Below are 24820 nucleotides of genomic sequence, written 5' to 3' on the forward strand. Positions count from 1 at the left end.
TGCGTTCATTGCCCGAGGCTGTCCCGCCAGGGGCCATGGTGGAAGGCCGCCTAACTCTTAAGGCCCCAATCTTGCTCCAGGCAGGAACCAGCCAGTAGGCTCAGATTCTCAAGAAGCCAAGCAGCGGGCCCGGTCCCCTGGGAAACCATATAGGCATACTTCCCCAGCCAGAAAAATGACCAGACCCCTGGCTCCACTGCGAGTGAGAAAAAACTTCTCCCTGTGCACATATGTGAAGAAACTGCTGTTAAAAATATTCAAAAGTGGTATATGTATAGTAACAATAACCAAAAAAAAAAAAAAGTCCAAGAATGGGAGAATGAATAAATAAATAATCAAGTCAGTGAAAAAGTACTGGCTACTGAACACAGTGGAACATGGGAAATGTTTATCAGGTTATCTGGAAGAAAACAAAAAAAGGAACAAATTCCCACGGTATTTGCACGAAATGAACACACGTGTTGCGCAGAGAACGCGGAGACCACATCTGGGAGCTGCCGTGCAGGTGTGGGCGGCGGTGCATCCCTGACTGTGCCAGTGAGCAGCCTGCTTCCGTATCCCCTCTCCCAGGGGCGACCCTCTGGAGGACTGCCCCACACCCCCCCCCCACCTTAAAGGTAAAGGGCCTACAGACAACTGTTAGTTTCTTTATTGTGAGAGTAGTCCTTACCATTAATAAAATCTAGCTTCTCTGCACCACACCTTCTTAAGAAGGGTGAAGAAGTTGCCGAAAGTTAAAGCAAAATGAAATCCTGGATTCTGTAAGCCAGGGCTCTCTGTGGCCTCACCCTTTGCCCCAGGCAGGGGTGAGACTCTGGGTTCTGAGCTCAGGGACAGCCCCAGGGGCCACTGAAGAGGCATTTGTGCAGGCCAAGCCAGCTGGCTGTTCTCAGCCCCGCTCAGATGGAAACCATGAGGTTGCATCATTTCTGAACCTTGCACTCACTTCCAGGCCCCCAGACCTCCCAGATCTGAACTTCTGCACTAGGGGCCAGGGAGGGAGCATTTTCCAGAAGCCCCAGATGGGCCACGCTCAGGGGGATTTGAGGGCGCCACTGAATAAAGGGGCGTTAATCAACCCCCTTTATTCAGTGACTTGCTCCCAGTTCCCTTCCTCTGGCCTTTCCCATGTCACCTGTCTCCTGAGGACTCTGCTGCACCCCACTTAATGGGAGTCAACCGCGTCCAGTTTTGCAGGACCAGACCCCAGGACAGGCTGGTAGGCTTGGAGCCACCTCTTGGCCAGCAGCCTCACAGGACAGCAGCTTTCCCGAGGTGCGGCCCCAGGGTTTTGGGGGCTCAAGTTGCAGCCTGAGAAAGTTCTGCAGGCCCTGGTGTCTCACCCCAGACTGAGGCTGGGCAGGGCAGGCTGGGAGGCTCCTGGAACCAGAGCTACCGGGGCCCCAGGCTCAGGGCTCTGCCAAGGGCTGTGGGTGACACATTGGCAAATGGGGTCTGGTCTCGGCACCTGCTGACCTTGGAGGGTCCCACCCCACACAGTCTTGCACACGGCTTCCTGGGAGCGGCAGCGACAGAGTTCAGTTCTGTGGCACATATCTGAGTGGCACTATGCGTGCTCGCCATAGCTCAGAGGACAAGTACCCTTCTCTCGGGTTTTCCAAGTGGCTTGAGGACTCAGAAGGCAGGACAAGGGGAGTGTTGAGAGGCCTGCTCACTGGGGAGCCAGCATGTCTCCAGGGCCACCTTTCAGCCTGCAGATGGTCATAGGGGTTGGGCTGCTGGACAGAGGTGAGAAGAGGGCCCGCAGCGTCCCCGAGAAAGGCGTCTCAGGGAAGGTATACAAGAGCGACCCATCGCTGGCGCTGTAGAAGGATAGATGTCCGGCCTCGTAGTCCAGAAAGATGCCCACGCGCCGAGGCGGGTCTCGGAGGGGGGCGAACGCCCGCTCGGAGGAGTTGTAGTAGCTCCCCAGGAACACGAGGAGCCAGAACCCGTTCCCCGCAAACAGCTCGCCCTTCTCCTTGCGGTTGGCGTCCTCCCTGCAGACGCCCAGCGCCCAGCTGGCCCGCTCCCCGACCTCCACCTCCCAGTAGTGGCGGCCCGACGTCAGGGGCTCCCGGCCCAGCACGCAAGGCCCAGGGTCGAACCGCTCGGGGCTGTCGGGCAGGGCCTGCCGCAGGTCCCCCCGCCGCACGCTCCTCCTGTCCTCCGACAGGATCAGCTCGGGGTTGGCGGTGTCAGGATCCAGGGTGATGTCCCCTGCAGACAGAGCCGTGGTCACTCCTTGGAGCTGTCTGCCCCAGACCCACGTACCCTTGCAGTGTGTGCCTGATCACAAGCTGACCACGCCCCCGCCCATCGCAAAGACCACCTAACCACATTTGGTAGCATCTTGAAATGTTCTAGAAAGCAATCCACACTTCTCTGTGATCCATCCTCCATTAGAGGACAAAAGGAAACCCTGAGTGCTTTCCGTGTCCCATTCTCTTAGCCCCCAGAGAGAGGTGTGTGCATTCCAGGCCAGCTTTCATCCCAGGCTCCCTGTGCCTGGGGTCAGCACGGGTCCTCTGGCAGCTGACTAACCCCAGGAGGGTAGTGTCACTCTGCTTTTCCTAAATGCGTCAGTGAACAGTTTGGGGCCTGGCCTTCCCCTGGCTGCTATCTCCTGTCTGATGGCCCCAACACTTCCTGGTTTCTCATCCATGAACTTGGAGCCTGCGTGCCATTCCTACCATGGATCCCAGCCCACCAGCAGGAGCTTGGAACTGGTACTCCCTCTGTGCTGGAGACAGTGGGTGGGATACCCCTGGCCTCTGCACACCACACCGTGCTCACCTCGAAACCTCCGCAAGGCCTCCACCAGCCCCGGGACCCTGCACACCGTCCGCATCTCCATGGGCACCACCTCAGGAGGCTGTAGCTTCACGTCCTGGACCCTGGAGGGGCAGCAACAGGTGTCACCCCTGCGGTGGGCCTGCCTTGAGCCCTGCCCACCGTCCCTGGGGAGACACCGAAGCTCCTACCTGCGCAGGGTGTCCCTAATGTCCTGTGGGAGAGACAGACACGGAGTCAGTGCCCATCCCCCGGTCCTGGGCCTCCCCTCACCCCAGCCCGGCCCCACACCAGTGTGCCCCCAAACCTGGCTTTGCTCCCCCACATCTCTCTGCTGGATGGACGAGCACACACACATTTGTGCAGTCAGGAACTGCCCTGGAGCTGTCATGAGTGTGGCTCAGACATGGGGACACTGGACAGAAGCTCCGGGCACCACCTGCCCTGCAGACCTGGCCCCATTCCGTCCACACACCTGGAGGGCACAGGGTACCTGGCTGCCAGCTCACTTACCTACATTGCCCTAAGCGCCCCTGGGTGCCAGGACAGGCAGGGTGGGGTCCCAGACTTCAGGGGTTGGTGGCTGCGTCCACCTTAGCCAGGATCCACACCTACATCGGCCCAGCACTTCCTGCCTCCCAGGCTCTGGGCACCCAGTTGTCCGGTGCCCATGGCCTCACCTGCTTCCATCTGCCCATCTGTCCTGCCCAGCCCGTGCCTGCTGCCCACCCTCAGGTCCCCACTCACGGCCTCCCTTCCTGGTGAGGCCTCTCTGCCTAGATGCGCCTCTCTCGTGATGATACACAAGAGCATTTTACTCAAGTGTCACGGGATGACTGTGTCCCCCTAAACCAACATATTGGAGCCTTAACGCCCATGGCCTCAGCATGGGGCTATGTTTGGAAATAGGGTCTTTAAAGAGGTTACCCTAGACCTGAAAATGCAGCCACGAGGATGGTAGCCTTATAAAAAGAGGTCAGGACACAGAAACACACAGAGGAGAGACTGTGGGAGGACACAGGGAGGTCATCTATACCCCAAGCAGAGAGACCTCAGGAGAAACCAACGCTGCGGATACTCTGATCTCAGACTTCCAGCCTCGGGGGCCGTGAGACTACAAATAAACGCCCATTGTTCGAGCCTTGCAGTCTCTGGTATTTGTCACACAGCCCGAGGTGACTCTCAGGATTTGGAACACTGGCTCCTGGCAGCAAGGGGTCAGGACTTTTGTCATTTTAGAGCAGCACCCAGTGCACAGCAGGGACCTGGCCCACACTGCCGACCCAATGAACCCTCCATGTGGTCATGCTAACTGCACTGCACCAGCTCCCAGACTAGACCCTGGGACGCAGGGGCAGATAAAGACACGCTGCCCAACGAGGGCTCCTCACACACACAGCGGTTGATTCTCTCTGAGGGGGAACAGAACACACTAGGCCTCAAAGGAAAAGGGAGACTTAGTGGGTTTCTGAAACCTGAGGAGAGCTCATCGGGAGACAAGGGAACACGGCACAGGCCTGGGGCACCAGGAGCCTGGTGTGGGCTGGATGCAAAGCAGGTAGCTCTTTTATCTGACTGATGGCACTGGGAAGTGGGTAATGTGGTCCTGGTTGTCACAAGGCCTGGCCAGCTCAGACACAGCTTGTGTGGGGGGACACAGGAGAGAAGGAGAGGGACAGAACAAGGCCCTCCCTGCCTGGTGGGGAGGGACGAGGGGGCGGGGGTCTCGAGGAGAGGGGCTTGACCTCTGTGGAGATCACCTGGCCACTCCAGGCAGTGGGGACTCGGACACATGTGCCTTTAGGAAAATGCTCTGGAGCCACGAAGGACAGGGGCAGGCCTGGAGGGCAGGCAGGATCCCAGACTGCCGCGACTAGGACTGTGAGGACGGGCTCCTCAGCCCTCCCAGACTCTAGGGGGCGCAGGCACAACCCTTACTTCTAGGTGCTGGGAACCAGGCGTGGAGCCTGGGTGCTCCCTGCAGCAGGCCTCCTGACCGAAACTGTGGGCAGGCTCCCTGCAGCAGGCCTCCTGACCGAAACTGTGGGCCGAGGGTACGAGGCCACCCGCCCACCCTTACTCACCCCAGGACACATGGCGCCGCCCAGGGCTGCTCTCCCGCATCCTCCACGCAGCAGACCCCATCCTCACCCAGCACAGGCCAGGGGAGCTCTGGGGCTGATCGTGGTGGGTGAAGAATGGTGGGTATGCTTCCAGCAGCCAGCCAGCCAGCCAGCCAGGGGAACGGAGATGTTGACAAGAGACCAGGGGCCAGCAGATACGAGCAGGGGGGTGGGGGAGCAGTGAGGAGAGTGGGGGGCAGGTGGAGAACAGGTAAGGGGCAGCTGGGGGGCAGTGAGGAGCACTGGGACCAGGCAGAGAAAGGTGGGGGCGGGTGGGAGCAGTAGGGGACAGTAGGGACAGGTAGCAGGGCAGGTGGGGACAAGTAGGGGGCCAGTGGTGAGCAGTGAGGGACAGGTGCAGGGCAATGGCATATTAAGGGGCAGGCACAGGACAGTGGAGGACAGGTAGCCTCTCAGTGGTATGAACTGCAGCCAGGCAGCCAAGACCACTCACCCACCGGGACATCTCAGCTGAGACCCCACAGCAAATTTCATGTAAATCTGCGGTTCTCATCTCACTTCCTGGGCTGACCCTTCCTCTTTCTAGAATCTCTGCTTCCTACAGCTTCTCCGGCACCATTCACTCACCCCTGAGGGCTGCCCCCATCACCTCCTAGCTGCCTGCCCACCCACCCCCCACTTTACGGACCACAGTCCACTTCTGCTGACTTCCCTCACCGGCCCCCCCGCCACGTACTCGCCTAGGATTCTTCCGGCTTCCCAGGCTTAAAGAAAAAAATCCCTTTGCTGATGGCTCAGCAAAGGCCAAAGGCCTAAGTTCAAGCCCCAGGGCAGCAACTAGGAGCCTCTTTCTGGTCATTGAAAGTCCATCCTAGGAGGGTCCCCTCCAGCAACAAGTCCCCCTGGCTGCACACGCAGCATCCTCCCTCCTGGCTGTGGGCACAAACTGCTGGGGCCAGGGGCCGAGCAGTTTCTCAGGAATCCTATGGGACACCTGCTGGCTTTTCCTCTCAGCCCAGCGGGCCCAGTGGTGACCCACTGGCCCCACATCCTGGAATGCCACCCATGCTGTGGTCCGGCCAGTCCCCAGGAGGGCTCCCCCAACAGGTGCTAACAGCAGTTATCCGTTCGGTTCAGCATTGGGGTTCACCCACCACGTTTTCAGAGGCAGACTAGCTGGTGAGGACAGGGGGGTCCAGACGAGCACCAAAGTCAGTCGGCCTGCTCTTTTCAATGCTTTCTCCGCTCTCTCGCTCTCTATCCCCCTGCCTGGCCTTCCCCAAAGCCCCTGACCTGCCCACCCCCCAGGGGTGGGTGCCAGCTCACCTGCAGCAGCCCGAGCGCGGGTAGCTGGCAGCGCCCCTCCAGCTCGCTGATGAGCTCGGCCAGCTGGGTGCTCTGCTGCCCGAGCTGGGCCGCGCTCTCCCGCAAGGGGGGCAGCACCTCCAGCTCCTCCTCCTCCAGCCTCTGCAGCAGCCGCTGCTCCTCCTCCACAAGCAGCCGGCGCAGTCTCTCAAACTCCGCCAGCACGTTCTGCCGCTGGCTCTCCACCATCTTCTGTGGGGGCCGGGGTGGGACAGCTGAGGGCCTGGGACCTGGAGCCACCCTGACCCCCAAATCTACCACCTGGGGCCCCTACATCATCCCTCCCTAACCCCTAAGTCAACCACTCAGGGCCCCTCATACCCATCCCTCCCTGACCCCCAAACCACTACATCCAGGGCCCCTCAACCCCCAGATCCGCCACCTGGGGCCCTCTAACACTTAGCACCTCCCCAATCCATGACCTTACCCCCCAAGGTTCCCCCTACACCCATCCCTCCTCAACCCCTAAACCCAACCCCAGGTGGGTTATACACGGTGTCTGGAGCAGGGGGGGTCACCCTATGAGAAACATGAGGCTGAGTGTAAACAGTGGTGTCCTGCAGTGGTGGCCCTCACGTCCCCTGCCCCTACATTGGGCACCTGGCCACCTGCCTGCCACAAGGAGTAGGTCTCCTCCGCCTGGGCCTGAAACAGCAATGCATCCTCCATTTGCTTCCGTAGATGCTCCAGGGATTTCTCCAGCTTGCCCTGCAGAGAGGTGAGGCCAGAGTGACCCCTGCCAGGCCAGGCCTCTGGGCTAGGCCTTATCCCTGGCTCCCACCTACCCAGCCCCAGCTAAGCCAGAACTCAGCCAGCAGGGACCGTGGTCATGGAAAACTGGGTCTGGACATGAATTGGTGGAGAGATGGAGCAAACTTGAATTTGCCAGGAAAAGGCCCTCTAACCAGCATGGACCCCCTGCCACCGCCCCTTGCCTGAATTTCCTTTCTCCTATCATTCCCACCCCTCCCTGGTCTCCGGGCAACTTTCCCATACCCAACTTCCCACTGCATCACCACCTTTTTTCTTCTAAGCCCCTTGACTTCTCTGTGCCTGTACTGGGCTTACTGGGTTTCAGCTAGCTGGACCAAACTGCAGGATGCGCACATGTGTATCCGGCAACCTGGTCCTAGTTTCAGGCCTCAGCCTGTTAACTTCAACCCATACTCTGTATCTGTTGACAACACACTAGGCACCTGGGAAAGCCAGGAGGCCTGGGATACACGAGGGCCTGAAGGACCATGACAAGAGCGACCGCAGCAGTGCTCGTGGGCACTCCACTGTCCTCTCCATCCACGTTCAAGACGCGCCAGGGCCCTGGGAGGCTGTGCTTTCTACAGCCAGCACTCCGGGCTGTGCAAATACCAGCCACAGCCCACTGATGGCAGGTGAGAGCAGTCTGTGGGGGTGACCCCAGCATTAAGACAAACTAAGCACTAGTCCAGTGAAGGGACTGGGACATGCCACCCCAAAATATGCCACTTTGGCAGCAAGATTAGCGCTAAAGGTGACCGAGAACCAGCAGAGCTCTCTGGCCTCCTCCTTTCACCTAAAGGCAGGGCATAAACTTTCCAAGAGGTTGCCTACTCTCTGTACCAGAAGGGGAGAACACTCATCACCCAGAGCCAAGCTGTAGACACTGAGATAAGTCTACCTAAACAAATCTTCTCCTATTAGTTCCCCCCAACATACTTCCTAGTTCCTTTCCCACAATGTATTGGCCCTAGAAGCCCTAATCCCTTTTCCTTTGTCTAGTCGCTTCTCCACAATTTATCCTCTTTTGTTAAAATGGAATATAAGGGGGGAGGGTATGGCTCAGTGGTAGAGTGCATGCTTAGAGCACACAAGGTCCTGGGTTCAATCCCCAATACCTCTGTCAAAGATAAATAAATTAAAAAACCTAACTGCCCCTCCCCCAAAATAAAAAGTCTAAAATATATCATATATTTATAAAAATATAAATATATTTATATATATAAATGGAATATAAGCCTGAGTCTAACCACTTCTTTGAGTTTTTCGCTTCTTTTCTGTCAAACCCTTGTGCCATGTACAATTTAAAAAATTGATCAAAGTATGTCTTTTCAACTGTTAATCTCTTCAGTCAGTTTAATTTGCAAGCCTCAGTCACAGAACATAACCTGGTAGAGACAAACTATGATAGAGAGGGTTAAGTGCTGCTCCATGAGACTCTATCAGGTCAGATTGGAGAGGCCTCTAGAGAGCTGCTGGTCATTCTCTGCTCTTTTGGTCACTTTCTACACCCGGATCGGGGTACCCAGTGACAGGAGAGACATTTGCTAGACCAACACAAGGAGTGGCTGTTCCTGTATGCAACATGTCATACCTCAAAGTGAGCAAAAACCAGAGGAACTGCGTTAGGTCACGCACACTGATGTGGATCGGGGTAGGGGTTTATCCTTGTGTACCAGAAGCTCGTTCTATGATAGAGACAGAGTACTGATTCTAACATTGACTAAACTGTGCACTTCGTGTGCCTCAGCAGATGGACACTACTGGACATAGAGCAAAATGCCAACCACAGTCCAAAAGTTTGAAAAACACCTCCAACATACTCAATACTTTGGGTTCCAGGAGCAAAATCCACCAGCAGGCCAGTGAGGAATGTAGTGGGCCGCCCATAAGGTGGGCCAGATGAGTGTTTGCCCTGATGCTCTCAGCAGAGGGGGGAGTGTTGGTTATCTATTTGGATTTTAAGGAAATACATTTCCAGAACAGAGAAATAAGGCATCTCAGGCTGGGTCAAAGCTGGGCTGAGGCCTGGCTTGTCAGCTGGCACAGTATCCCACTGGGAAAGTCTGGTGGGCCCTGGTGTCTGCCTCCCAGGACAATGGCTCTGTCCCTTCATCGATCCCAGTCTGGGGCTCTGCAGCGGCTTCCTGGCTGCCTTCCGCTGTCTCTTCTCACCAGGATTCCAGCACTCGTGTCCGCGGCACCGCCCTGCCCTGCCCACAACCCTCTGAGAAGCTGAGTCCTCATCCGTGCCCTTCCATCTGCGACCAGCCACCTCTGAGGTTCTCTTCTCTCTTTCTCCTGCTCCTGGCTCCATCCCTGCCAATGGTCAGTCAAACCTGCCCAGTCCCCGCCCCAGACAGCCCTCCCACCTACGCGGTGGGGACCTAGACCTCAGAGAACACGCCCCCTCCTACCAGATCCTCAGGCCAGCACCTCATTGGTGGGCGGTGCCCCAGCCCCAATAGGGTGCCAATTTCAGGCAGGGTGCACGCCGCCACACCCCCCGCCCCCAGACCTGGACCTGGGTGGGGCCTGAGCCCACGCCCTGGGCTCCCCCAACTTCAGGCCAGGCCACATGCCGCACAACCCGCGCGACAGGAACCCCTGCCAGGCCGTGCAGCGCGCCGGACCTGCCCGCACCTTGAGATCGTCGGCCGCGTCCTGCAGCGGGCGCACGCGGTGAGCCCAGTGCTCCCCCGAGCGCTCGCAGGCCGCGCACAGCAGGCGCAGCTCGTCGCCGCAGAAAGCAACCAGCGGCTCGCGGTGCGCGGCACACACGCCCTGCGGGACCGGCGACGGCGGATGCAGGCGCCGTGCCATCTCGGCCATCTTGGCGAGCGGGCGGTTGGGCCGCAGGTTCCTCTGCGGAGACAACTCGCGGCACTCGGGACAGGCGTACGGGCCCTCGGGCTGGCCCCAGCAGCGCCGGATGCACTCGCGGCAGAAATTGTGGCCGCAGTCGGTCATCACCGGGTCCGTGAAGTAGTCGAGGCAGATGGCGCAGGTGGCCTCCTCTTGGAGGTTGGTGGACAGGTCGGGGGCGGCCATGGCACCGGTGCAACGGAGGAAGGCAGCGTTCTGCGCCGGGTCGGGCGGTGGCCGGCCGCCGCCGGGACTTTGGGGAGCGCGCGGGGACGCGAGGCGCAGGGCACCGGGGGACTCGGGGGACTTCGGGTCGCGAGGGCTCCGGGGTCTGAGGCTGTGGGCTCCGGGGATGCGGAGCGCACTGGCTCCGGACTGAGGTGGCTCGGGGAACCTAGGGCCTACGGCTTCCGTACGCGGGCAGGAAGAGGTACCGGGGCGGAAGCAGGAAGCGCCTGGGTTTTTTCCCCCTTTGGAACAACCCGCTTTAGCTGCGGATTGGCCGCGGCCTATCACGCGGCCCGCAGGCCGGACTGAATTGGAGGCTGTTCACCGGCTGACCTTGCGTCGCCGCCGCCACCTGCGCGCGCAGGCGCGCGCTGCTGGCTCGGACCTGCGCTGGGGTCGCACTGCCCGGTGTCTCCTTCGGGGCTTGAGAAAGATGGAGCGTAGAGGGCAGGGGCCAGTGGGGTGCCCTGCACAGCCTTTGGGCTCTCAGCGCAGGGTAGAGGCCACGAGGACAAGGGAGGACGAGGCTGAGGCGGGGAGCCACAAGTCGTACCCCGTGCGCGCGCCCCACCCTCCGGCCGGAACCGTCCGAACTTACGGGGTGAGGGGCCTTGGGCCTTACTAGGGTAGGGGTACACTAACCGAAATCCTGGGGTGCTTGGCAGCTGTTAACTGATCTGAACGCGTTAATGCGTCTGAAACTGCGGGGATGGGAGGCTGGGCGGTGGAGAGCGGGCTGAAAGGAAAGGAAGGACCCTCTTTGATCCTTATTCTTTGAATTCTGCCCCTGCAACTTTGGTGGGGGTAGGAGGGATGGCGTGGGCAGCCCTGAGGCTTTTAGAAGTTGAGCTTGAAGTTTTTTCACTTTTTCATTTCCCTCCTGTGAAGGACCCAAATACGGGATTTGCAGACTACAAAGAAGGTGAACACCCGAGGGTTTGGCTCTACCTATAGAAACCTGAACCATGATTCTATTTTTAGGTTTTTGAGAAACCCCTGTCGTTTTCTGTGGTGGCTGCGCCGATTTACATTCCCACCAACAGTGTACAGAGGTTCCCTTTCCTCCTCATCCTTGAGACGTTTGTTACCTGTGTTCTTTTTGATGATGGCCATGCTGACAGGTGTGAGACGGTGTCTCACTGTGATTTTGATGTGCATTTCCCTGATACCAGTGATGTTGCGCAGCTTTTCCTGCTCCTGTTGGTCATCTGCATTTCCTGTTTTAGAAAAATGTCTATCCAGTTCTGCCCTTTTTTAAATGGGTTGTTTGTTCTTTTGCTTTTTAACTGAAAGATAGTTGATTTTAAATGTATTAGTTTCTGGTGTACGGCATGGGTGGACTTGAAGGGCACGATCCTAAGAGAAGTAAGTCAAAGACAAACACTGTAAGAGATCACTTACACGTGGAATCTAAAAAAACACAACAAACTAGTGAATATAACAGAAAAGGAAAACTCACAGATGTGGAGAAGGAGCGACTGGTTACCAGTGGGGAGGGGGAGGGGCAAGATGGAGGTGGAGGATTAAGCGGTACAAACTGTCAGGTTTAAGTAAGCTACAAGGATGTATCGTACAACATGAGGAATATAGCCAATATTTTATAATAACTATAAGTGGAACATAACTTTTAAAAATTGTGAACACTATATTGTATACTTGTCACATACAATATTATACATCGACTATACTTCAATTTAAAAAATATATTATAAAATAAATATTTAAAAAAAAAACCTGAACCACAGAAGAGCCAATGAATGGTTACATCCGTAAGTGGGAAGCGGGGGACATGGCTAAAGGAAAAGTGCACCATGCTGTACCTGGTACATATCTGTGTATTTTGATACTGATTCACTGTGAAACCTGCGGGCTTCTTAAAACATTCTCTATGAAACATCTGTAAATACAGTCTCTTAACGGTTAGCTGCTTTAATCATGATTGTATTTCCACATTGTGAAACTACCCTGCACAGCCAATGGCTCTCAAATGCTCCAGTATGAGCTGGGCAGGTGGCTCTTGCTGAGCTGGACCACCTCACCTCCTGGAGAAACCAGGGCTGCCCAGTCTCCCCCTGCCTGTCCCCCTATCCCTTCACCCACAGGGTCACTGTAGAGATGACCATCTGGCCCGATTTGGGGGCCCCAAGGCAGAAGAAGGGCTGCAGGGGGCCAGGGAAGGCAGGCTGGGAGTAGGTATGCAGGTGGGACCCATCATTTACATTGTAGAAGGACACCTCTCCGGCCTCGAAGTCCAGGAAGACGCCCATGTGGCTGGGAGGCTCAGTCAGCGTGATGGGGGTCGCAGAAGACGTAGCAGGTGCATACCTCTCTCCTTTGCATAGCTGTACCACCCAGAACCCATTTTCCGGGGACTTAGGGACCCTGCCCCTCCGGCTCACGTTGTCCCTGCACACGCCCAGGGCCCACAGTGCATCACCGGTGAGGTTTATGCCCACCTCCCAGTAGTGCCTCCCCGAGGAGAAGGTCTCTTGGCCCACCGCACAAGGGTAGGCCAGGAACCTGTCCTGGCCATGGGGTGCACCATCCAGCGGGATGCTCAGGTAGCGCCTCTGGCTGATCTCGTACAAGAGGAGGTAGGGGTAGGCTGTGGTCGGGTCTGGCACCACATCTTCTGGAGACAGGCCCAGGGCAGAGGGGAGAGGGGGGCTTTTCAGGGTCATGGTGGAGAGGGCAAGGACTCAGAGGGGTCCAGATAGTCCCCTGTTCACCCTAACCCCCACCCAGGCCTCTGGCTGAGTTCAGCTGTGAACGAGGAGCTACTGTACGATCCAGTGCCCCATCTATGGACATCGGTGATGCCAAGGAGGTGGGGTTGGGGGACCATTTGGGCATTGGGCCGTGCGGTTGAGTTCCTCCCATCCCCATCCCCCTCCATTGGTGACTTTTGCCTTGAGCGGCTAGGAGCAGGGCGGGGCATTACCCAGAACACCTGGGCCCTGGCTTACCTTGGAAACGCTTGAGCACCTCTATCTGCCCAGGGACCCTGCAGACTGTCCTCAGCATGGTGAGGGTGGCCTCTGGGTACTGCACACTCAGGCTGTCCTTCCTCCGATGGATACAGGTCTCACTGTCCCCTCTGACCCTACCTGCAGTCCTCCCTGCACCCATCACCGCCTCCACTGCAGGTGGCCACGTACCTGCTGAGAACGTGGTTCATATCCTTCAAAACACACAGAGGGGGAGGAAGAGAGATTGGCGAGGCCTCCCTGGGGACCTGGGGTGTTCCCAAGCCAGTAGAGCTAGAAGGGGTTTGTGATGTTTCCCCACGGCCCTGTTTCCAGAGCGTAACCCTGTCTTTGGGCTCTTGACACAGTAATCATGCATCTAACTCGCCCAGACCTCCTGCTTTTCTACATCACAGTGAGTGAGGACACAGGGAAGCAGTCCTGCTCATGACAGGTCCTGAAGGCACGGGAGCCCAAGCAGTGCTTTCGGCCTTGAGTGGGTCAGGAGTCAGTTTTGTGGCTTGCAAACAGATTGCTTTTTGATAGAAGACAAAGTTGGGGCGAGTGTATAGTCTGTCATCTATACCAGGACACTTAGTGCGAACAGAACCCCCAGGACGCTAGGGCAACAGGCATAAAACTGGGTCTGATCCAGGCATCCTGGGACGTACAGAGACCCTGTGTGTGGCATTTGCTTCAGTTGTATAAACAGACTTCTGTGAATGCGTGTGCAGTGATCTGCAGTGTGAAGTGTATTTTTTGCCGTGAATTCCATCACTCTGCATGCTTGATTAGTGTGGCCCACTTTTCAGCCCCACAACTGCCCCCTCCGGGGCCTTGGTGTGCAGGCCCGTCCCTGGCAGGCCAGCTGCACCTTCTCTCCACTTCCATAGCTGGCGGATGTGATCATAAGACTTGCTCCCACCTGTGAAGTCACGGGTGCCTATCTGGGCCAGTGTGTCTGTGCCTGCATCACTGTGTGGAAGACAGCTGCCCTCAGGCCACATCCCTAGGCGATGAAGGGAAGGAACACAGGTCACTAGGACTGGCACCTGTCATGGGCTGAACTGATTCCCTTTCCCCGCCAGATTCTTATGTTGTGAAACTAACCCTCGGTGCCTCAGAATGTGACTCTATTTGGAGATAGGGTCTTAAGGATGTGATTAAGATAAAATTAGGTCATTAGGGTGGGCCCTCACTCAATCTGACTGGTGTCTTTATAAGAAGAGATAGGGCACAGATGTACAGAGGGATGACCATGTGAGGACACAGGGAGAAGACAGCTGTCTGCAAGCCAAGGAAACAAGCCTTTGGAGAAACCAGCTCTGCCCACAACTGGATCTCAAGACTTCTAACCTCCAGGAGTGTGAGGAATAAATGTCTTGTTATTTAAACCAACTGGTTTGTGGCATTTGTTACCAGCCTGACCTGACTGAGACAGCCTTCCCTGTTGGCCTGTGTCTTTTTTGCCACAGGTCAGGCCCCTGACTAAACCTGAGCCAGAGTTCACGCGCCCATCTCCCACCCCAACCCCAGCCAGGTGAACAGGTGTGCCCACCCCACCTGCAGCATCTGGAACGGGGTGCGCTCATTCCTGTCCTCCAGCTGCAGCAGCAGCATCTCCAAGGAGTGACCCTGCTGCTCGAGCGAGGCCATGCTCTTTTGCAGCTTTGCCACTGTTTCCTCCTCCTCCTCCTTCAAGGCTTGGAGGAGGCGCTGCTTCGCCTCCATCAGGAAGAGGCCCGTCTTCTCAAACTCGACCACGATGCGCTCCCTCCGCTCCTTCACCTTCTCCTGCAGTGGTGGTGGCAGATCCTGGAGGTGAGGTGCTGCCTGGAGCACCCCACCACCCTGAGTGCCTGCTTTCAGACCTCACCCACTAACTGAACCCACCAGCTTGGAACAGCTGCTCTGGGGATACTGGCACATCTCCCCGGGGCCCCTGTGACCCACAGAAAACCAGGCCTGGCAGGTATGGGAGCCAGAAGCCACCCAGATGTCCCCTGCCCTGTCACTGTAGCATAATTTTACTCTGAGCCCCAAATGGCAACATCCAAGCATCCATGTGCCCTCGTTCCCTACTTCTCTGAAATGGCTCAGTCCTGATTCTTGCTGGAATTCTATGACCTGGGAAATCATTGCCTTTCTGGGGTCCCATATTCTCATCCATTCAGGACAGTGATTCCCACCTCAAGGAGTTCCGCAGGCTCGGGAGGCCCTGCGGGTGCTCCGGGGCCTAGCTTGGCCTCCCGACCCTGCTCGGCTGCTGTGGGAGGTCCCCAGCACCTGCCTGCCACTCGGCCAAGGTCTGTTCCTCCTTTGCCTGCAGCTTCCTGGTCTTCACCATCTCCTCTTGCAAGCACTCCATGTCTTCCTCCAGCTTCAACTGTGGGTCAGGATTTGGGGTCAGTGGGTCCCCTGCTTGCCCCACATCTAGACGATGCCCTCTGAAGCATCCCATCCATCCTAATAGGGTGCAGGGGTTGGAAATATGCCACCTGAAAATATGCCCCTTGGGCATGAGGATTATTTTGAACTGGAGACAACTGAGAATCAAAAGATAAAGAAAGATGCCTTTCCAGGATTCCCAGAAACCCGGGCCAAAAGCAGAAACTCCTGAGAAATGAGGACTGCTGTGAAACACCTTGCAGGGGAGGTGTTAATCCCAACGAAGAATACGGAAAGTTGGTACCAAGACAGACCTGCAATAATAACCCCGATTTTCCTTTAGTTTCCCCCAAATGTTTACATTCCACTATGTCCTGAATGTTTCAGTCCCCCTGCCCCCAATTCATATGTTAAAGCCTTTAAACCCCCAATGTGATGGCAGAGGTGGGGCCCCCACGAATGGGGTTAATTAGTGCCCTTATAAAAAGAGACCCCAGAGAGCTCCCTCACTCCTTCTTCATGTGAGGCACAGTGAGAAGCTGGCTGGCTGTGAACCAGGAAGGGGCTCTCACCTGACTGTGCTGGTACCCTGATCTCAGACTTCCAGCTGCCAACTGTGAGCAGTTAAGTTTCTCTTTATAAGCCACCCAGTCTGATACTCCGTTACAGCAGCCCAAGCGGACTGAGACACGGGCTCCCGGCCACAAAGCCTCAGGTGGATGGAGGAAAAAGGCTCCCCTCCCCGTGCCTAACAGGGTTGCCTGGCCTGCCCACAAAATTGGCTGCATGGAAACCAGGGAATGCGGATGGCTTCCGGTGGGGGGCTTTCTCAGCCTGGACTCCTGCAAAACCATAGATTATGTGATGGCCTGGCCACCAGCCTGCTTGGTTGTGGAGTGTGGGGACACTTCCACTGCATACAGGGCTGTTTGTTACAGCAGCTATCCTTCTGCCTAATATACTCCTTGACAGATGCACATACTTGGGACCCCTTGTCCCCATGCCCTGGCCCCCAGCCCGGGCCCACCTTGTACTCCTGCACAGCCTCCTCGATAGGAACCACCCTGTGGGGCCGGTGTTCCTGGGACTCCCTGCAGATGACGCAGATGGGTCTCTGGTCGTCCTCGCAAAAGAGTTTGAGCAGCTCCTGGTGCACCTGGCACAGGTCCCTGCGCCACAGGCTGGGCTGCTGCCGCGCCATCTCAGCCACCTTGGTCAGGAGACGGTTGGGCCGCAGGTTCCTCTGGGGGGACAGCTCGCGGCACTCAGGGCAGGGGAAGGAGCCCTTCTGCTTCCTCCTCCTTTTCTGGGCTTTGGTCTTCTCCCAGGTCAGCTGGATGCACTCCCGGCAGAAGTTGTGACCACAGTTAGTCATCACAGGATCTGTGAAGTAGTCGAGGCAGATGGAGCATGTGGCCTCCTCCTGCAGTTTTCTGGCAAGTTCCATGGCATCCATGGCTCCTAGGGAAGGAACAGAGTGTCCCACCACACCGTCTGCCTGGAGTTCTGGGCTCTCTCTCTCGGCATCCTTTTGCAGATGGAGTCTGAACACAGGGTTGTTAGGGCATCCTGACTTATCTCCAATAAGAGGCACAAATGCCTCCCTGGAAGCTGACAGAGATCCTCTCCTTAACCAAACCCAGTCAGGTTCCCCTGAGCTGGCAGCCTGTCTTTGGCTGGCCCCGCCCAGTTTTAGCGAGAACTTCAGTATTGCCATTGTGATATCTGACCTAATTCATAATCTGCCACCTTTCATGAATATATGTCCTTGACCCTCCTTGAACAAGAATGCCATTAAGCCAGTTTAGCAAGAAGCCCTCTCCTGTCACCTCTTAGTGATTTTCTGTCACTGACCGCCTTCACCCTGCTCCTTGGCTGCATCCAGAGATGACACCCATGTCTCTCCACTCTGGCAACAGTCTTGAATAAAGTCTTGTTCACCTTTTAAACAAGCACCATAGTAAGTGTCTCTTTAACAGAACACGGCAGAACAAAGGGAAAGGGGAGTTTAAGAGGAAAATCTCTCTTAGGGAGCAGGATTGACAAAGGTTCTCTCCTTGACCGAACTCAGGCTTCCTGAACTTTCCAGCCAGGCTTCGGGCTTCCATGTTTGTCTCCACATTGTCCAAGTTTAATAACAATCCTGTTAAGTGAGTTTAAGCAGACCCTCCACCCCCTCCTGCTATGATGTTTTCTGTTAGTAATTTCCCATCACTGACTCCCACCCTACTCCTTGGCTGTAAATCCTGACCCGTGGTGAATTCAGAATTGAGTTTTCAACGGGGTTCTATACAGAGTCCCAAGTTCTGTGCTGACCTCTTTCCCCCATTTCAATAATCCTGAGTCAAATCTCTTTTTACCCTCTAACTACCATCCAGCTCTGGTTTTCCTTGACACGGTGCAGTGCAGAAAAGACAAAGGAGGGCCATTGCATGCACACGTGCACACAGACAGGCACACAAACACACATGTACACATGTATGTTGCCCATGTTCATACATGCAACAAAGGCACACGCAGAGGCACCTACACACGTGCACACACAGTTGAACACACAAACACACGTACACACACACTTTGGGGCTGGAATATCCATGCCCTTATGGTAGAGATCCAAGTCTTCCCCTACGCACTTCACAGGGTGGTTGCTAGCGCTGAGTTAGAGACTGGATTTGAACATCATTTCCGAATTACAAGCACTGTCCAGGTTCCCTTTTCTACAGTCACCTGAAGCCATGGTGGCTGGATTCCACAGACCTCCAAGTCCCTGACATGGGTTCACTCTGTCTAGTGCTCCCTCTGTGAAGAGCCTTTAGTGTCAGTCTCTCCCCTGCTCTCAGCTGCCCTTCTGCCCAACTGCTGCCCATCCAACAGAAGTGGGTGAGAGGGGGCAGCCTGGTGGGCTGGGGATCTGGTGGGCCCAGATTCTGGAAGAAGCCACCCACAGGCTCTGGGTCAGTGCCGGTGAACAGGCCTTTCTTGGTCCCGGAATGTTCTCTGTAAATGCAGGGCTAAAACAGTTGCCCATCTGGTTCCAATATACAGCCAACTTCAAGGCTGGAACCCGCAGTCTACAAGGGCAGGGGATGCACGAGGTCCCAAGCTGAGCCTCAGCGCCCACGGGGTGCCCACTTGACCGCCCCCTCAAGGGGTTGGTACTCACTGGGGAAATGGGTGCCCGCTGCGCCTTGCCAGGCGACCCCAGCCACGTCTGCAAACGCCTCCCAGGAAAGCCTGCGTTTGCGCGATTGAGACCATCCGGGAGCTGGGGCTACGGGGCTTTGTGGCGTCAACAGGAGCAGGGACCCCCTTCTCCGGCCGGGGCAGGGGGCGGGGCCGGTTATCGGGGTAGGGGGCGGGGCGGTTTTGTTGATGTGAGGTTGTCAGCAGCCTGGAAATGGAGCCTCTAGACGGGGAAGGGGCGGGCTCAGAGCTGGCCAGAGGTCGGGGGGAGGGAAGCGTCCTGGGTGGGGCTGGGACGGAGCAGGGGTTGATGGTGACCCAGCAGGGAGGAGAAGGAGGTAAGGGGCATAGGCAAGTGGGGAGGCAGGGGTTGGACCCCGTGTTGGGGAGGGGACGTGAGAACAGAAGAGGCAGCAGGGGTCGGGCAGCCCTTTAAGGGAGATGAAGGGGGGTTGCTGGTCCGCAGGGGGCCCAAGGTCTCCCCAAGGCACCCCCTCCCTGCCCCCTGCCCATGGCAGCACCGAGTCCAGGGTCGGGGGCTGCGTCCGGATCCTGGATTAGGAGGGGGCAGACTGGGTTTGGAGAGGCACGGAGCTGGATAATCCCCTGGGATCGGGGTGGAGGCAGTCTTGCCAGCTCTAGAGGTGGTTTTCGTGGCACTGCTGCCCCTAGCCCTGATCTATCCATACCCAGTGGCTGCGTCCACCTCAGTCCTAGTCCTTGGGGAGCGGACATATGAGGAAACTGAGGCTCAGACCACCTCAGGAAGGCAAGGAAACAGAAGCCGTCATCTCCAGGAGGTGTTGGTGTAGGCAGCCTGGCTGCAAGTGTAGACAGCTGGCCTTCTCCTGCCTCCTCTCACCCCCTCCCCCTCACTGTGAGGTGGCTGAAGTGTACTTCTTGGGTGGTGTCTCTAGTAAAGTTTCTAGGACAGAGTCTGGTGTTTCAGCCCTGTGTGTGACTGGGCAGTGAGTGGGTGTGGGAACCAGACAGCTTGCTGAATGAGGGAACACTGGTTGCTCATTGGAATCCCCTGAAAGTCCCTAAGACCTCTCTTCTTGTAAGGTGATTATGGGCTGAGGGTTTTGTGAATGAAAAATCTTGCTGGCCATATCAGCGAACAAAGGATGCTGTGGCCATCAAGTCATCAACCATTGCAGCCACACCCAACCGTGCCCCCTGAGGGGGGACTCAAGATGGGGAAGAATAGGTTACTGGCCCTAGAGAGCTAAGGTGCATATCAAAGGAATGGTTTTAACGAGCCCAGATCTTTGCACCTTCCCAGACACAGAAAAGTGCTACATTCATTAACTTGAGATGTCTGAGTTTCTTCAGTAAACCGTAATCTTTTGATGTTCTGACTACCTGGTCTTTGTTGGAAGAACTCCTATATATCCTGGCTTCTCCTTTATCTCTTCAGAGCATTTCCCTCAGAGCTGTCTGAGAGGCTGCTTCCGGGCTTGAAGTCCTAGAAGGTCCACTGAATAAAACATAATTATCATCTTTTCGGTTGTGATTTTTTTTTCAATCAACAGCTTCTTTTAATTTAGAAAACAGAAACACAGAATTTTTAAAATATTAATAAAAAATTTCAAGAAAACACAGAGAACAGTGCAATGGACACCATATATAAATTGCCCAGATCAGCATTTTACAGTATTTGCTTCATCTGTCCTGTTGTTTTGTCTTGGCTGGAGAATCTGTCTTGAAGTGTCAACTTAAAAAAGATCTTCATCATGGAAAAAGAGGTTTCAGATGTGCCCTGATGGAAGCTGGAGGTCTGGGGAACTGGAGCAGCTGACTGACTAGAATTGGGGTGTCCTGGATTGTCACTAGAGAGAGCAGCCTAATGTCCTGCAAGTCTGACTTGCAGTGGGCTGGCTTCCTGGGCTGGTTCAAGTACATGGTATGTTGGTTTCCTGGACAGTTTACTATAGACTGAGCATATGCACCTAAAATTCAGCTGTTGAAACCTAACCCTTGGGAGGTGGTATTGCCCGTGGATGTGACAGGTGTTCCAGGTTCTCTTCCCAACCCAGAAAGAATTCAGAGACAAGACATAGTGGTTAAAAAAAGTAAAGTGAGAATTTATTAAGGTATGGCTAGTACACTCTCAAGGGGAGAGCAGGCAGGCTTAGGTGAGCATCCACCCTGTGTTTCTTTGACAAGTTAGTTACATAGGGTGTAAAAGTCAAAGGGCAGAATATTCACTGGGGAGCCAAGGGTCTGGAGTCGTAGTTCCTGATCATCATCCCAACTCCACCTTCCCAAAGGGAGGAGGGATTTTTGTCTTTATTTAGTCTGGATTGGAAGTGTCACAGTGTCAGTGCATGATGGGTACTTCTGATCTGCAAGGCTAATTTTGTTACTGAAATGACAGGCCAGCCAAGAAATAAGCACCACTCGGAGGGTTGGAGTACTACGACTGATTATGCCGGCAGGCTCAGAGGGGCTTCTGCTCCGAAGCTCTCAGCCCCTCCAAAACATGTGCATGAGGTTTTACAGGGTTAATTACAAACTTAGGATATTCGGCCAATAGGCATGGAACAGCTTTAGCAGCATCATTACCACAAAAGCAGAGGCAGGGAGGCAGCGAACCGACATTCCAGAGCCAGATATGTGTCTCTGAAAATTTAGCTGGCTAGCAAACAAAACAAAACAAAACAAAACAAAACACACAAACAAACAAACAAACAAACAAAAAAGCCTGAGCAGGGAATCAGCAAACTGACACTTACTAACTTAGATTTACCAGTTAGCCCAGCAGAGCTCAGATCGGTAATCCGACACTTGTTACACTTAGATTTACCAGTAGGGCCAGCCCGCTTTTCCTTCACAAGTTTATTGAAATGAGGGCATAATGACAAAAAGATTACATTTGGACACTGGAAATTCCTGCCTTTTCTCACTTTTCTTTGTTGATCTCCAGGACACTCATCACCCCAAAAGTTGTGACCACTTCTCAGCCCAAAGTTTCAGGCTTTTCTTTCTCAGTCCAGGGACCCCTGGTGCTGACATGATGTATGATTTCCTGTGTTTGGCCCCGTGTCCCTCCTTTCTGCCCAATTCCTGCCATCTGGTCTGTGTCCCCCTTTCTCTGCTCATATCTAGCTATCTACCTGCTCTCACAGTGGGACCTTTGGGAGGTGATTAGGTCAGAAGGGTGGAGTCCTCATGAATGGGATTAATGCCCTTAGAAAAGAGACTCCCCAGAGTTCCTTTGCCCCTTCTGCTAGGCGAGGACACAGCAAGAAGATGACTGCCTATAAACCGGGAAGCAGGCCCTCACCAGACACCAAGTCTGCTGGCCCCTTGATCTTGGGCTTCCATCCTCCAGCACTGTGAGAAATCAAGGTCTCCTGTTTTATAAGCCACCCAGTCTATGGTATTTCGTTATGGCGGTCCTAGCAGATTGAGACAAGACTCCTGCAAGCTGTGGGTCGAAGTTCTATTTTTATATATAGTCTGGCCATTGTGTGTGTGTTCGGTCTCCCACTGGAATGAAGCTGCTGTTAGATCAGACCTTGTCTGACCCTGGGAAACCCCATCTTCTCACCCTGGCGGTATCCAGAGGAACATTTTAAGGCAAATTTATCTTAAGGTAAACTTGGAAATAGTAGATACATAAGTTCTAGAGTGTAGTCATTAGGGTCAACAATTCTGTATTATAAACTTAAAGCTGCTAAAAGACTAAGTCTTAATTGTTCCTTCCACAAACAAGAACTGTATGATGTGTTCGAGGTGTTAGCTAATGCTCCGGTGATAATCGTATTGCAATATATAAATATACCTAATCAACATGCTGTATACCTTACATTTATGCATTGTTATATGTCAATTGTATCTCAGTAGATATAATTTTTTAAAAAGGTTCTATGAAGTCTCTTTGGAGTAAAAAGGAAGTGGCAGGTCATGACAGTGGGCAGCACGTAACTCAGGAGAAGGAGAACCTCAAATTTTGGCCCCAAACTTGGTTTGGAGGAGGGCTTCATGGTGTAAATCATGCCTGTTATTCTGTGACCTCGAGGTGCAAGCTCTGTGCAGGTGCAATGCAGAAGTGGTCTGTAAGAGCTCAGGGAGCCCTGCTAGCTGGGTAACCCCTGGTGACAGTAAGGGGAACTTTGATTTTTATTTTAAATAACTTCATAGTGTTGTCTGTTAAACATAAAACAGGGAAAGAAGGAACATCTGGAAAAGTAGACATTGGCCTTTTGTTTAAAAATGAACCTGGAAGACTGAACCAAGAAGAAATAGAAAATCTGAACAGACCAAATGCCAGTACTGAAATTGAATCAGTAATTTAAAAACTCGCAATGAACAAAAGTCCAGGACGAGATGGCTCCATGTGTGAATTCTACCAAACATTTAGAGAAGAATTAACACCTATCTTTCTGAAATGATTCCAAAAATTGCAGAGGAAGGAACACTTCTGAACTCATTCTATGAGGCCACCATCACCCCGATACCAACACCAGACAAAGCTATCACAAAAAAGGAAAATTATAGGCTAATATGACTGATGAACAGGGTTGCAAAAATCCTCAATAAAACACTAGCAAACAAAGTCCAACAATAGATTAAAAGGATCATACAGCATGATCAAGTGGGATTTATCCAAGGGGTGCAAGGATTTTTCAACTTCTGCAAATCAATCAATGTGATACACCACATTAACAAACTGAAGAATAAAAATCATATGATCATCTCAATAGGCATAGAAAAAGCTGTTGATAAAATTCAACATCCATTTATGATTAAAAAAAAAAAACTTTCCAGGAAGTGGGTACAGAGGGAACATACCTCAACATAATAAAGACCACAAACCCACAGCTAACATTATACTAAATGGTAAAAAACTGAAAACATTCCCTTTAAGATCAGAGAAAGACATGGATCCCCACTCTCACCACTTATATTCAACAGTTTTGGAAGTCCTAGGCACGGTAATTGGAGAAAAAAAAGAAAAAGGAATCCAAGTTGGAGAGGAAGAAGTAAAGCTGTCACTGTTTGCAGATACATAAAAAATTCTAAAGATGCCACGAGAAAATTAGTAGAACTCATCAATGAATTCGGTATAGTTGCAGGATAGAAAATTAATATACAGAAGTCTGTTGCATTTCTATACACTAACAACGAAATGTCAGAAAGAGAAATTAAGGAAACAATCCCCTTTACCATTGCCAAAAAGAATAAAATACCTAGAAATGAACCTATCCAAGGAGGCAAAAGACCTTTACTCTGAAAACTACAAGACACTGATGAAATTGAAGACAATACAAACAGATGGAAAGATATACTGTGTTCTTAGATTGGAGGAATCAATATTGTTAAGATGAGCATACTTCCCAAGGCAATATATAGATTCAATGCAATTCTTATCAAATTACCAATTGCATTTTTCACATAAATGGAACAAAAAAATTAAAATATGTATAGCAACACACAAAAAAAATCCCAAACAGCCAAAACAATCCCTAGAAAGAAGAATGGAGCAGGAGGAATCTCAGACTCCCTGACTTCAGACTATACTACAAAGCTACAGTAATCAAAACAGCATGGCACTGGCACAAAAGTAGACACGTACATCAATGGAACAGGGTTGAAAGCCCAGAATAAACCCACACATTTATAATCAACTAATCTACAACAAAGGAGGCAAGAATATGCAATGAGGAAAAGACAATGTCTCACCTCACATCAGTCAGCACGGACATTATCAAAATGTCTACAAACAATAAGTGCTAGAGACTGTGTGGAGAAAAGGGAACCCTCCTACACCATTAGTGGGAGTGAGAATTGGTGTAGCCACTATAGAAAGCAGTATGGAGTTTCCTCAAGAAACTAAAAGTAGAGTTACTATATGATCCAGCAGTCCCTCTCCTGGGCATACATCTGGAAAAGATAAAAACTCTAATTCAAAAACATATATTCACCCAAATGTTCATAGCAGCATTATTTACAATAGCCAAGACATGAAGCAACCTAAATGTCCATTGACAGATGAATGGATAAAGAGGATGTGGCGTGTGTGTTATACGTATGAATATATTATATATATAATAGAATATTACTCAGCCATAAAAAAGGATGAAATAATGTCATCTGCAGCAACATGAATGGACCTAGAGATTATCTTACTAAGTGAAGTAAGTCAGACAGAGAAAGACAAATATCATATGATATCATTTATATGTG

At 53.4% G+C, this 24820-nt stretch overlaps 2 protein-coding genes and 1 long non-coding RNA gene across 6 annotated transcripts; 1 reads left to right on the forward strand and 2 right to left on the reverse strand.

Annotated features, from left to right (window-relative positions):
• Positions 1-366: 366 nt before the first annotated feature.
• On the reverse strand, positions 367-10296 carry TRIM11 (tripartite motif containing 11). The gene is made up of 6 exons (XM_031672109.2): positions 9639-10296; positions 6855-6950; positions 6204-6434; positions 2985-3007; positions 2797-2897; positions 367-2220 (listed from the first exon to the last, which is right to left on the reverse strand). The coding sequence occupies exons 1-6, from the start codon at positions 10044-10046 to the stop codon at positions 1673-1675; spliced, it is 1407 nt and encodes a 468-aa protein (XP_031527969.1). The 5' UTR covers positions 10047-10296; the 3' UTR covers positions 367-1672.
• A 174-nt stretch (positions 10297-10470) lies between these two features.
• Positions 10471-12011, forward strand: LOC116277606 (uncharacterized). The gene is made up of 2 exons (XR_012065904.1): positions 10471-10689; positions 10977-12011. It is a non-coding gene; the product is annotated as an uncharacterized lncRNA (long non-coding RNA).
• On the reverse strand, positions 11993-18683 carry TRIM17 (tripartite motif containing 17). 4 transcript variants are annotated; one of them, XM_072952479.1, is made up of 9 exons: positions 18606-18637; positions 17272-17383; positions 16470-16903; positions 15345-15440; positions 14618-14848; positions 13247-13269; positions 13055-13155; positions 12545-12720; positions 11993-12430 (listed from the first exon to the last, which is right to left on the reverse strand). In XM_072952479.1, the coding sequence occupies exons 2-9, from the start codon at positions 17321-17323 to the stop codon at positions 12173-12175; spliced, it is 1371 nt and encodes a 456-aa protein (XP_072808580.1). In that variant the 5' UTR covers positions 17324-17383; positions 18606-18637; the 3' UTR covers positions 11993-12172. The 4 variants fall into 4 exon arrangements, with proteins under 4 accessions (XP_072808580.1, XP_072808570.1, XP_072808565.1 ...); XM_072952469.1 differs by having other exon boundaries at positions 11993-12717; XM_072952464.1 differs by having other exon boundaries at positions 11993-12720.
• Positions 18684-24820: the final 6137 nt, after the last annotated feature.

This window comes from Vicugna pacos, chromosome 3 (assembly GCF_048564905.1).
Source record: "Vicugna pacos chromosome 3, VicPac4, whole genome shotgun sequence".
NCBI lineage: Eukaryota > Metazoa > Chordata > Mammalia > Artiodactyla > Camelidae > Vicugna > Vicugna pacos.

Excerpts from the sequence above, each read along its gene's own strand:
- TRIM11 (XM_031672109.2), bottom strand. The coding sequence starts at position 10,046 with ATGGCCGCCCCCGACCTGTCCACCAACCTCCAAGAGGAGGCCACCTGC. Across the intron at positions 3,008-6,203 it reads CCGCGCTCGGGCTGCTGCAG|GACATTAGGGACACCCTGCG; the intron begins GTGAGCTGGCAC and ends TCTCTCCCACAG. Across the intron at positions 2,221-2,796 it reads GGCCTTGCGGAGGTTTCGAG|GGGACATCACCCTGGATCCT; the intron begins GTGAGCACGGTG and ends CTCTGTCTGCAG.
- TRIM17 (XM_072952464.1), bottom strand. The coding sequence starts at position 17,323 with ATGCAGCCAAGGAGCAGGGTGAAGGCGGTCAGTGACAGAAAATCACTA. Across the intron at positions 13,270-14,617 it reads CCCCGTTCCAGATGCTGCAG|GATATGAACCACGTTCTCAG; the intron begins GTGGGGTGGGCA and ends TGTGTTTTGAAG. Across the intron at positions 12,721-13,054 it reads GGTGCTCAAGCGTTTCCAAG|AAGATGTGGTGCCAGACCCG; the intron begins GTAAGCCAGGGC and ends GCCTGTCTCCAG.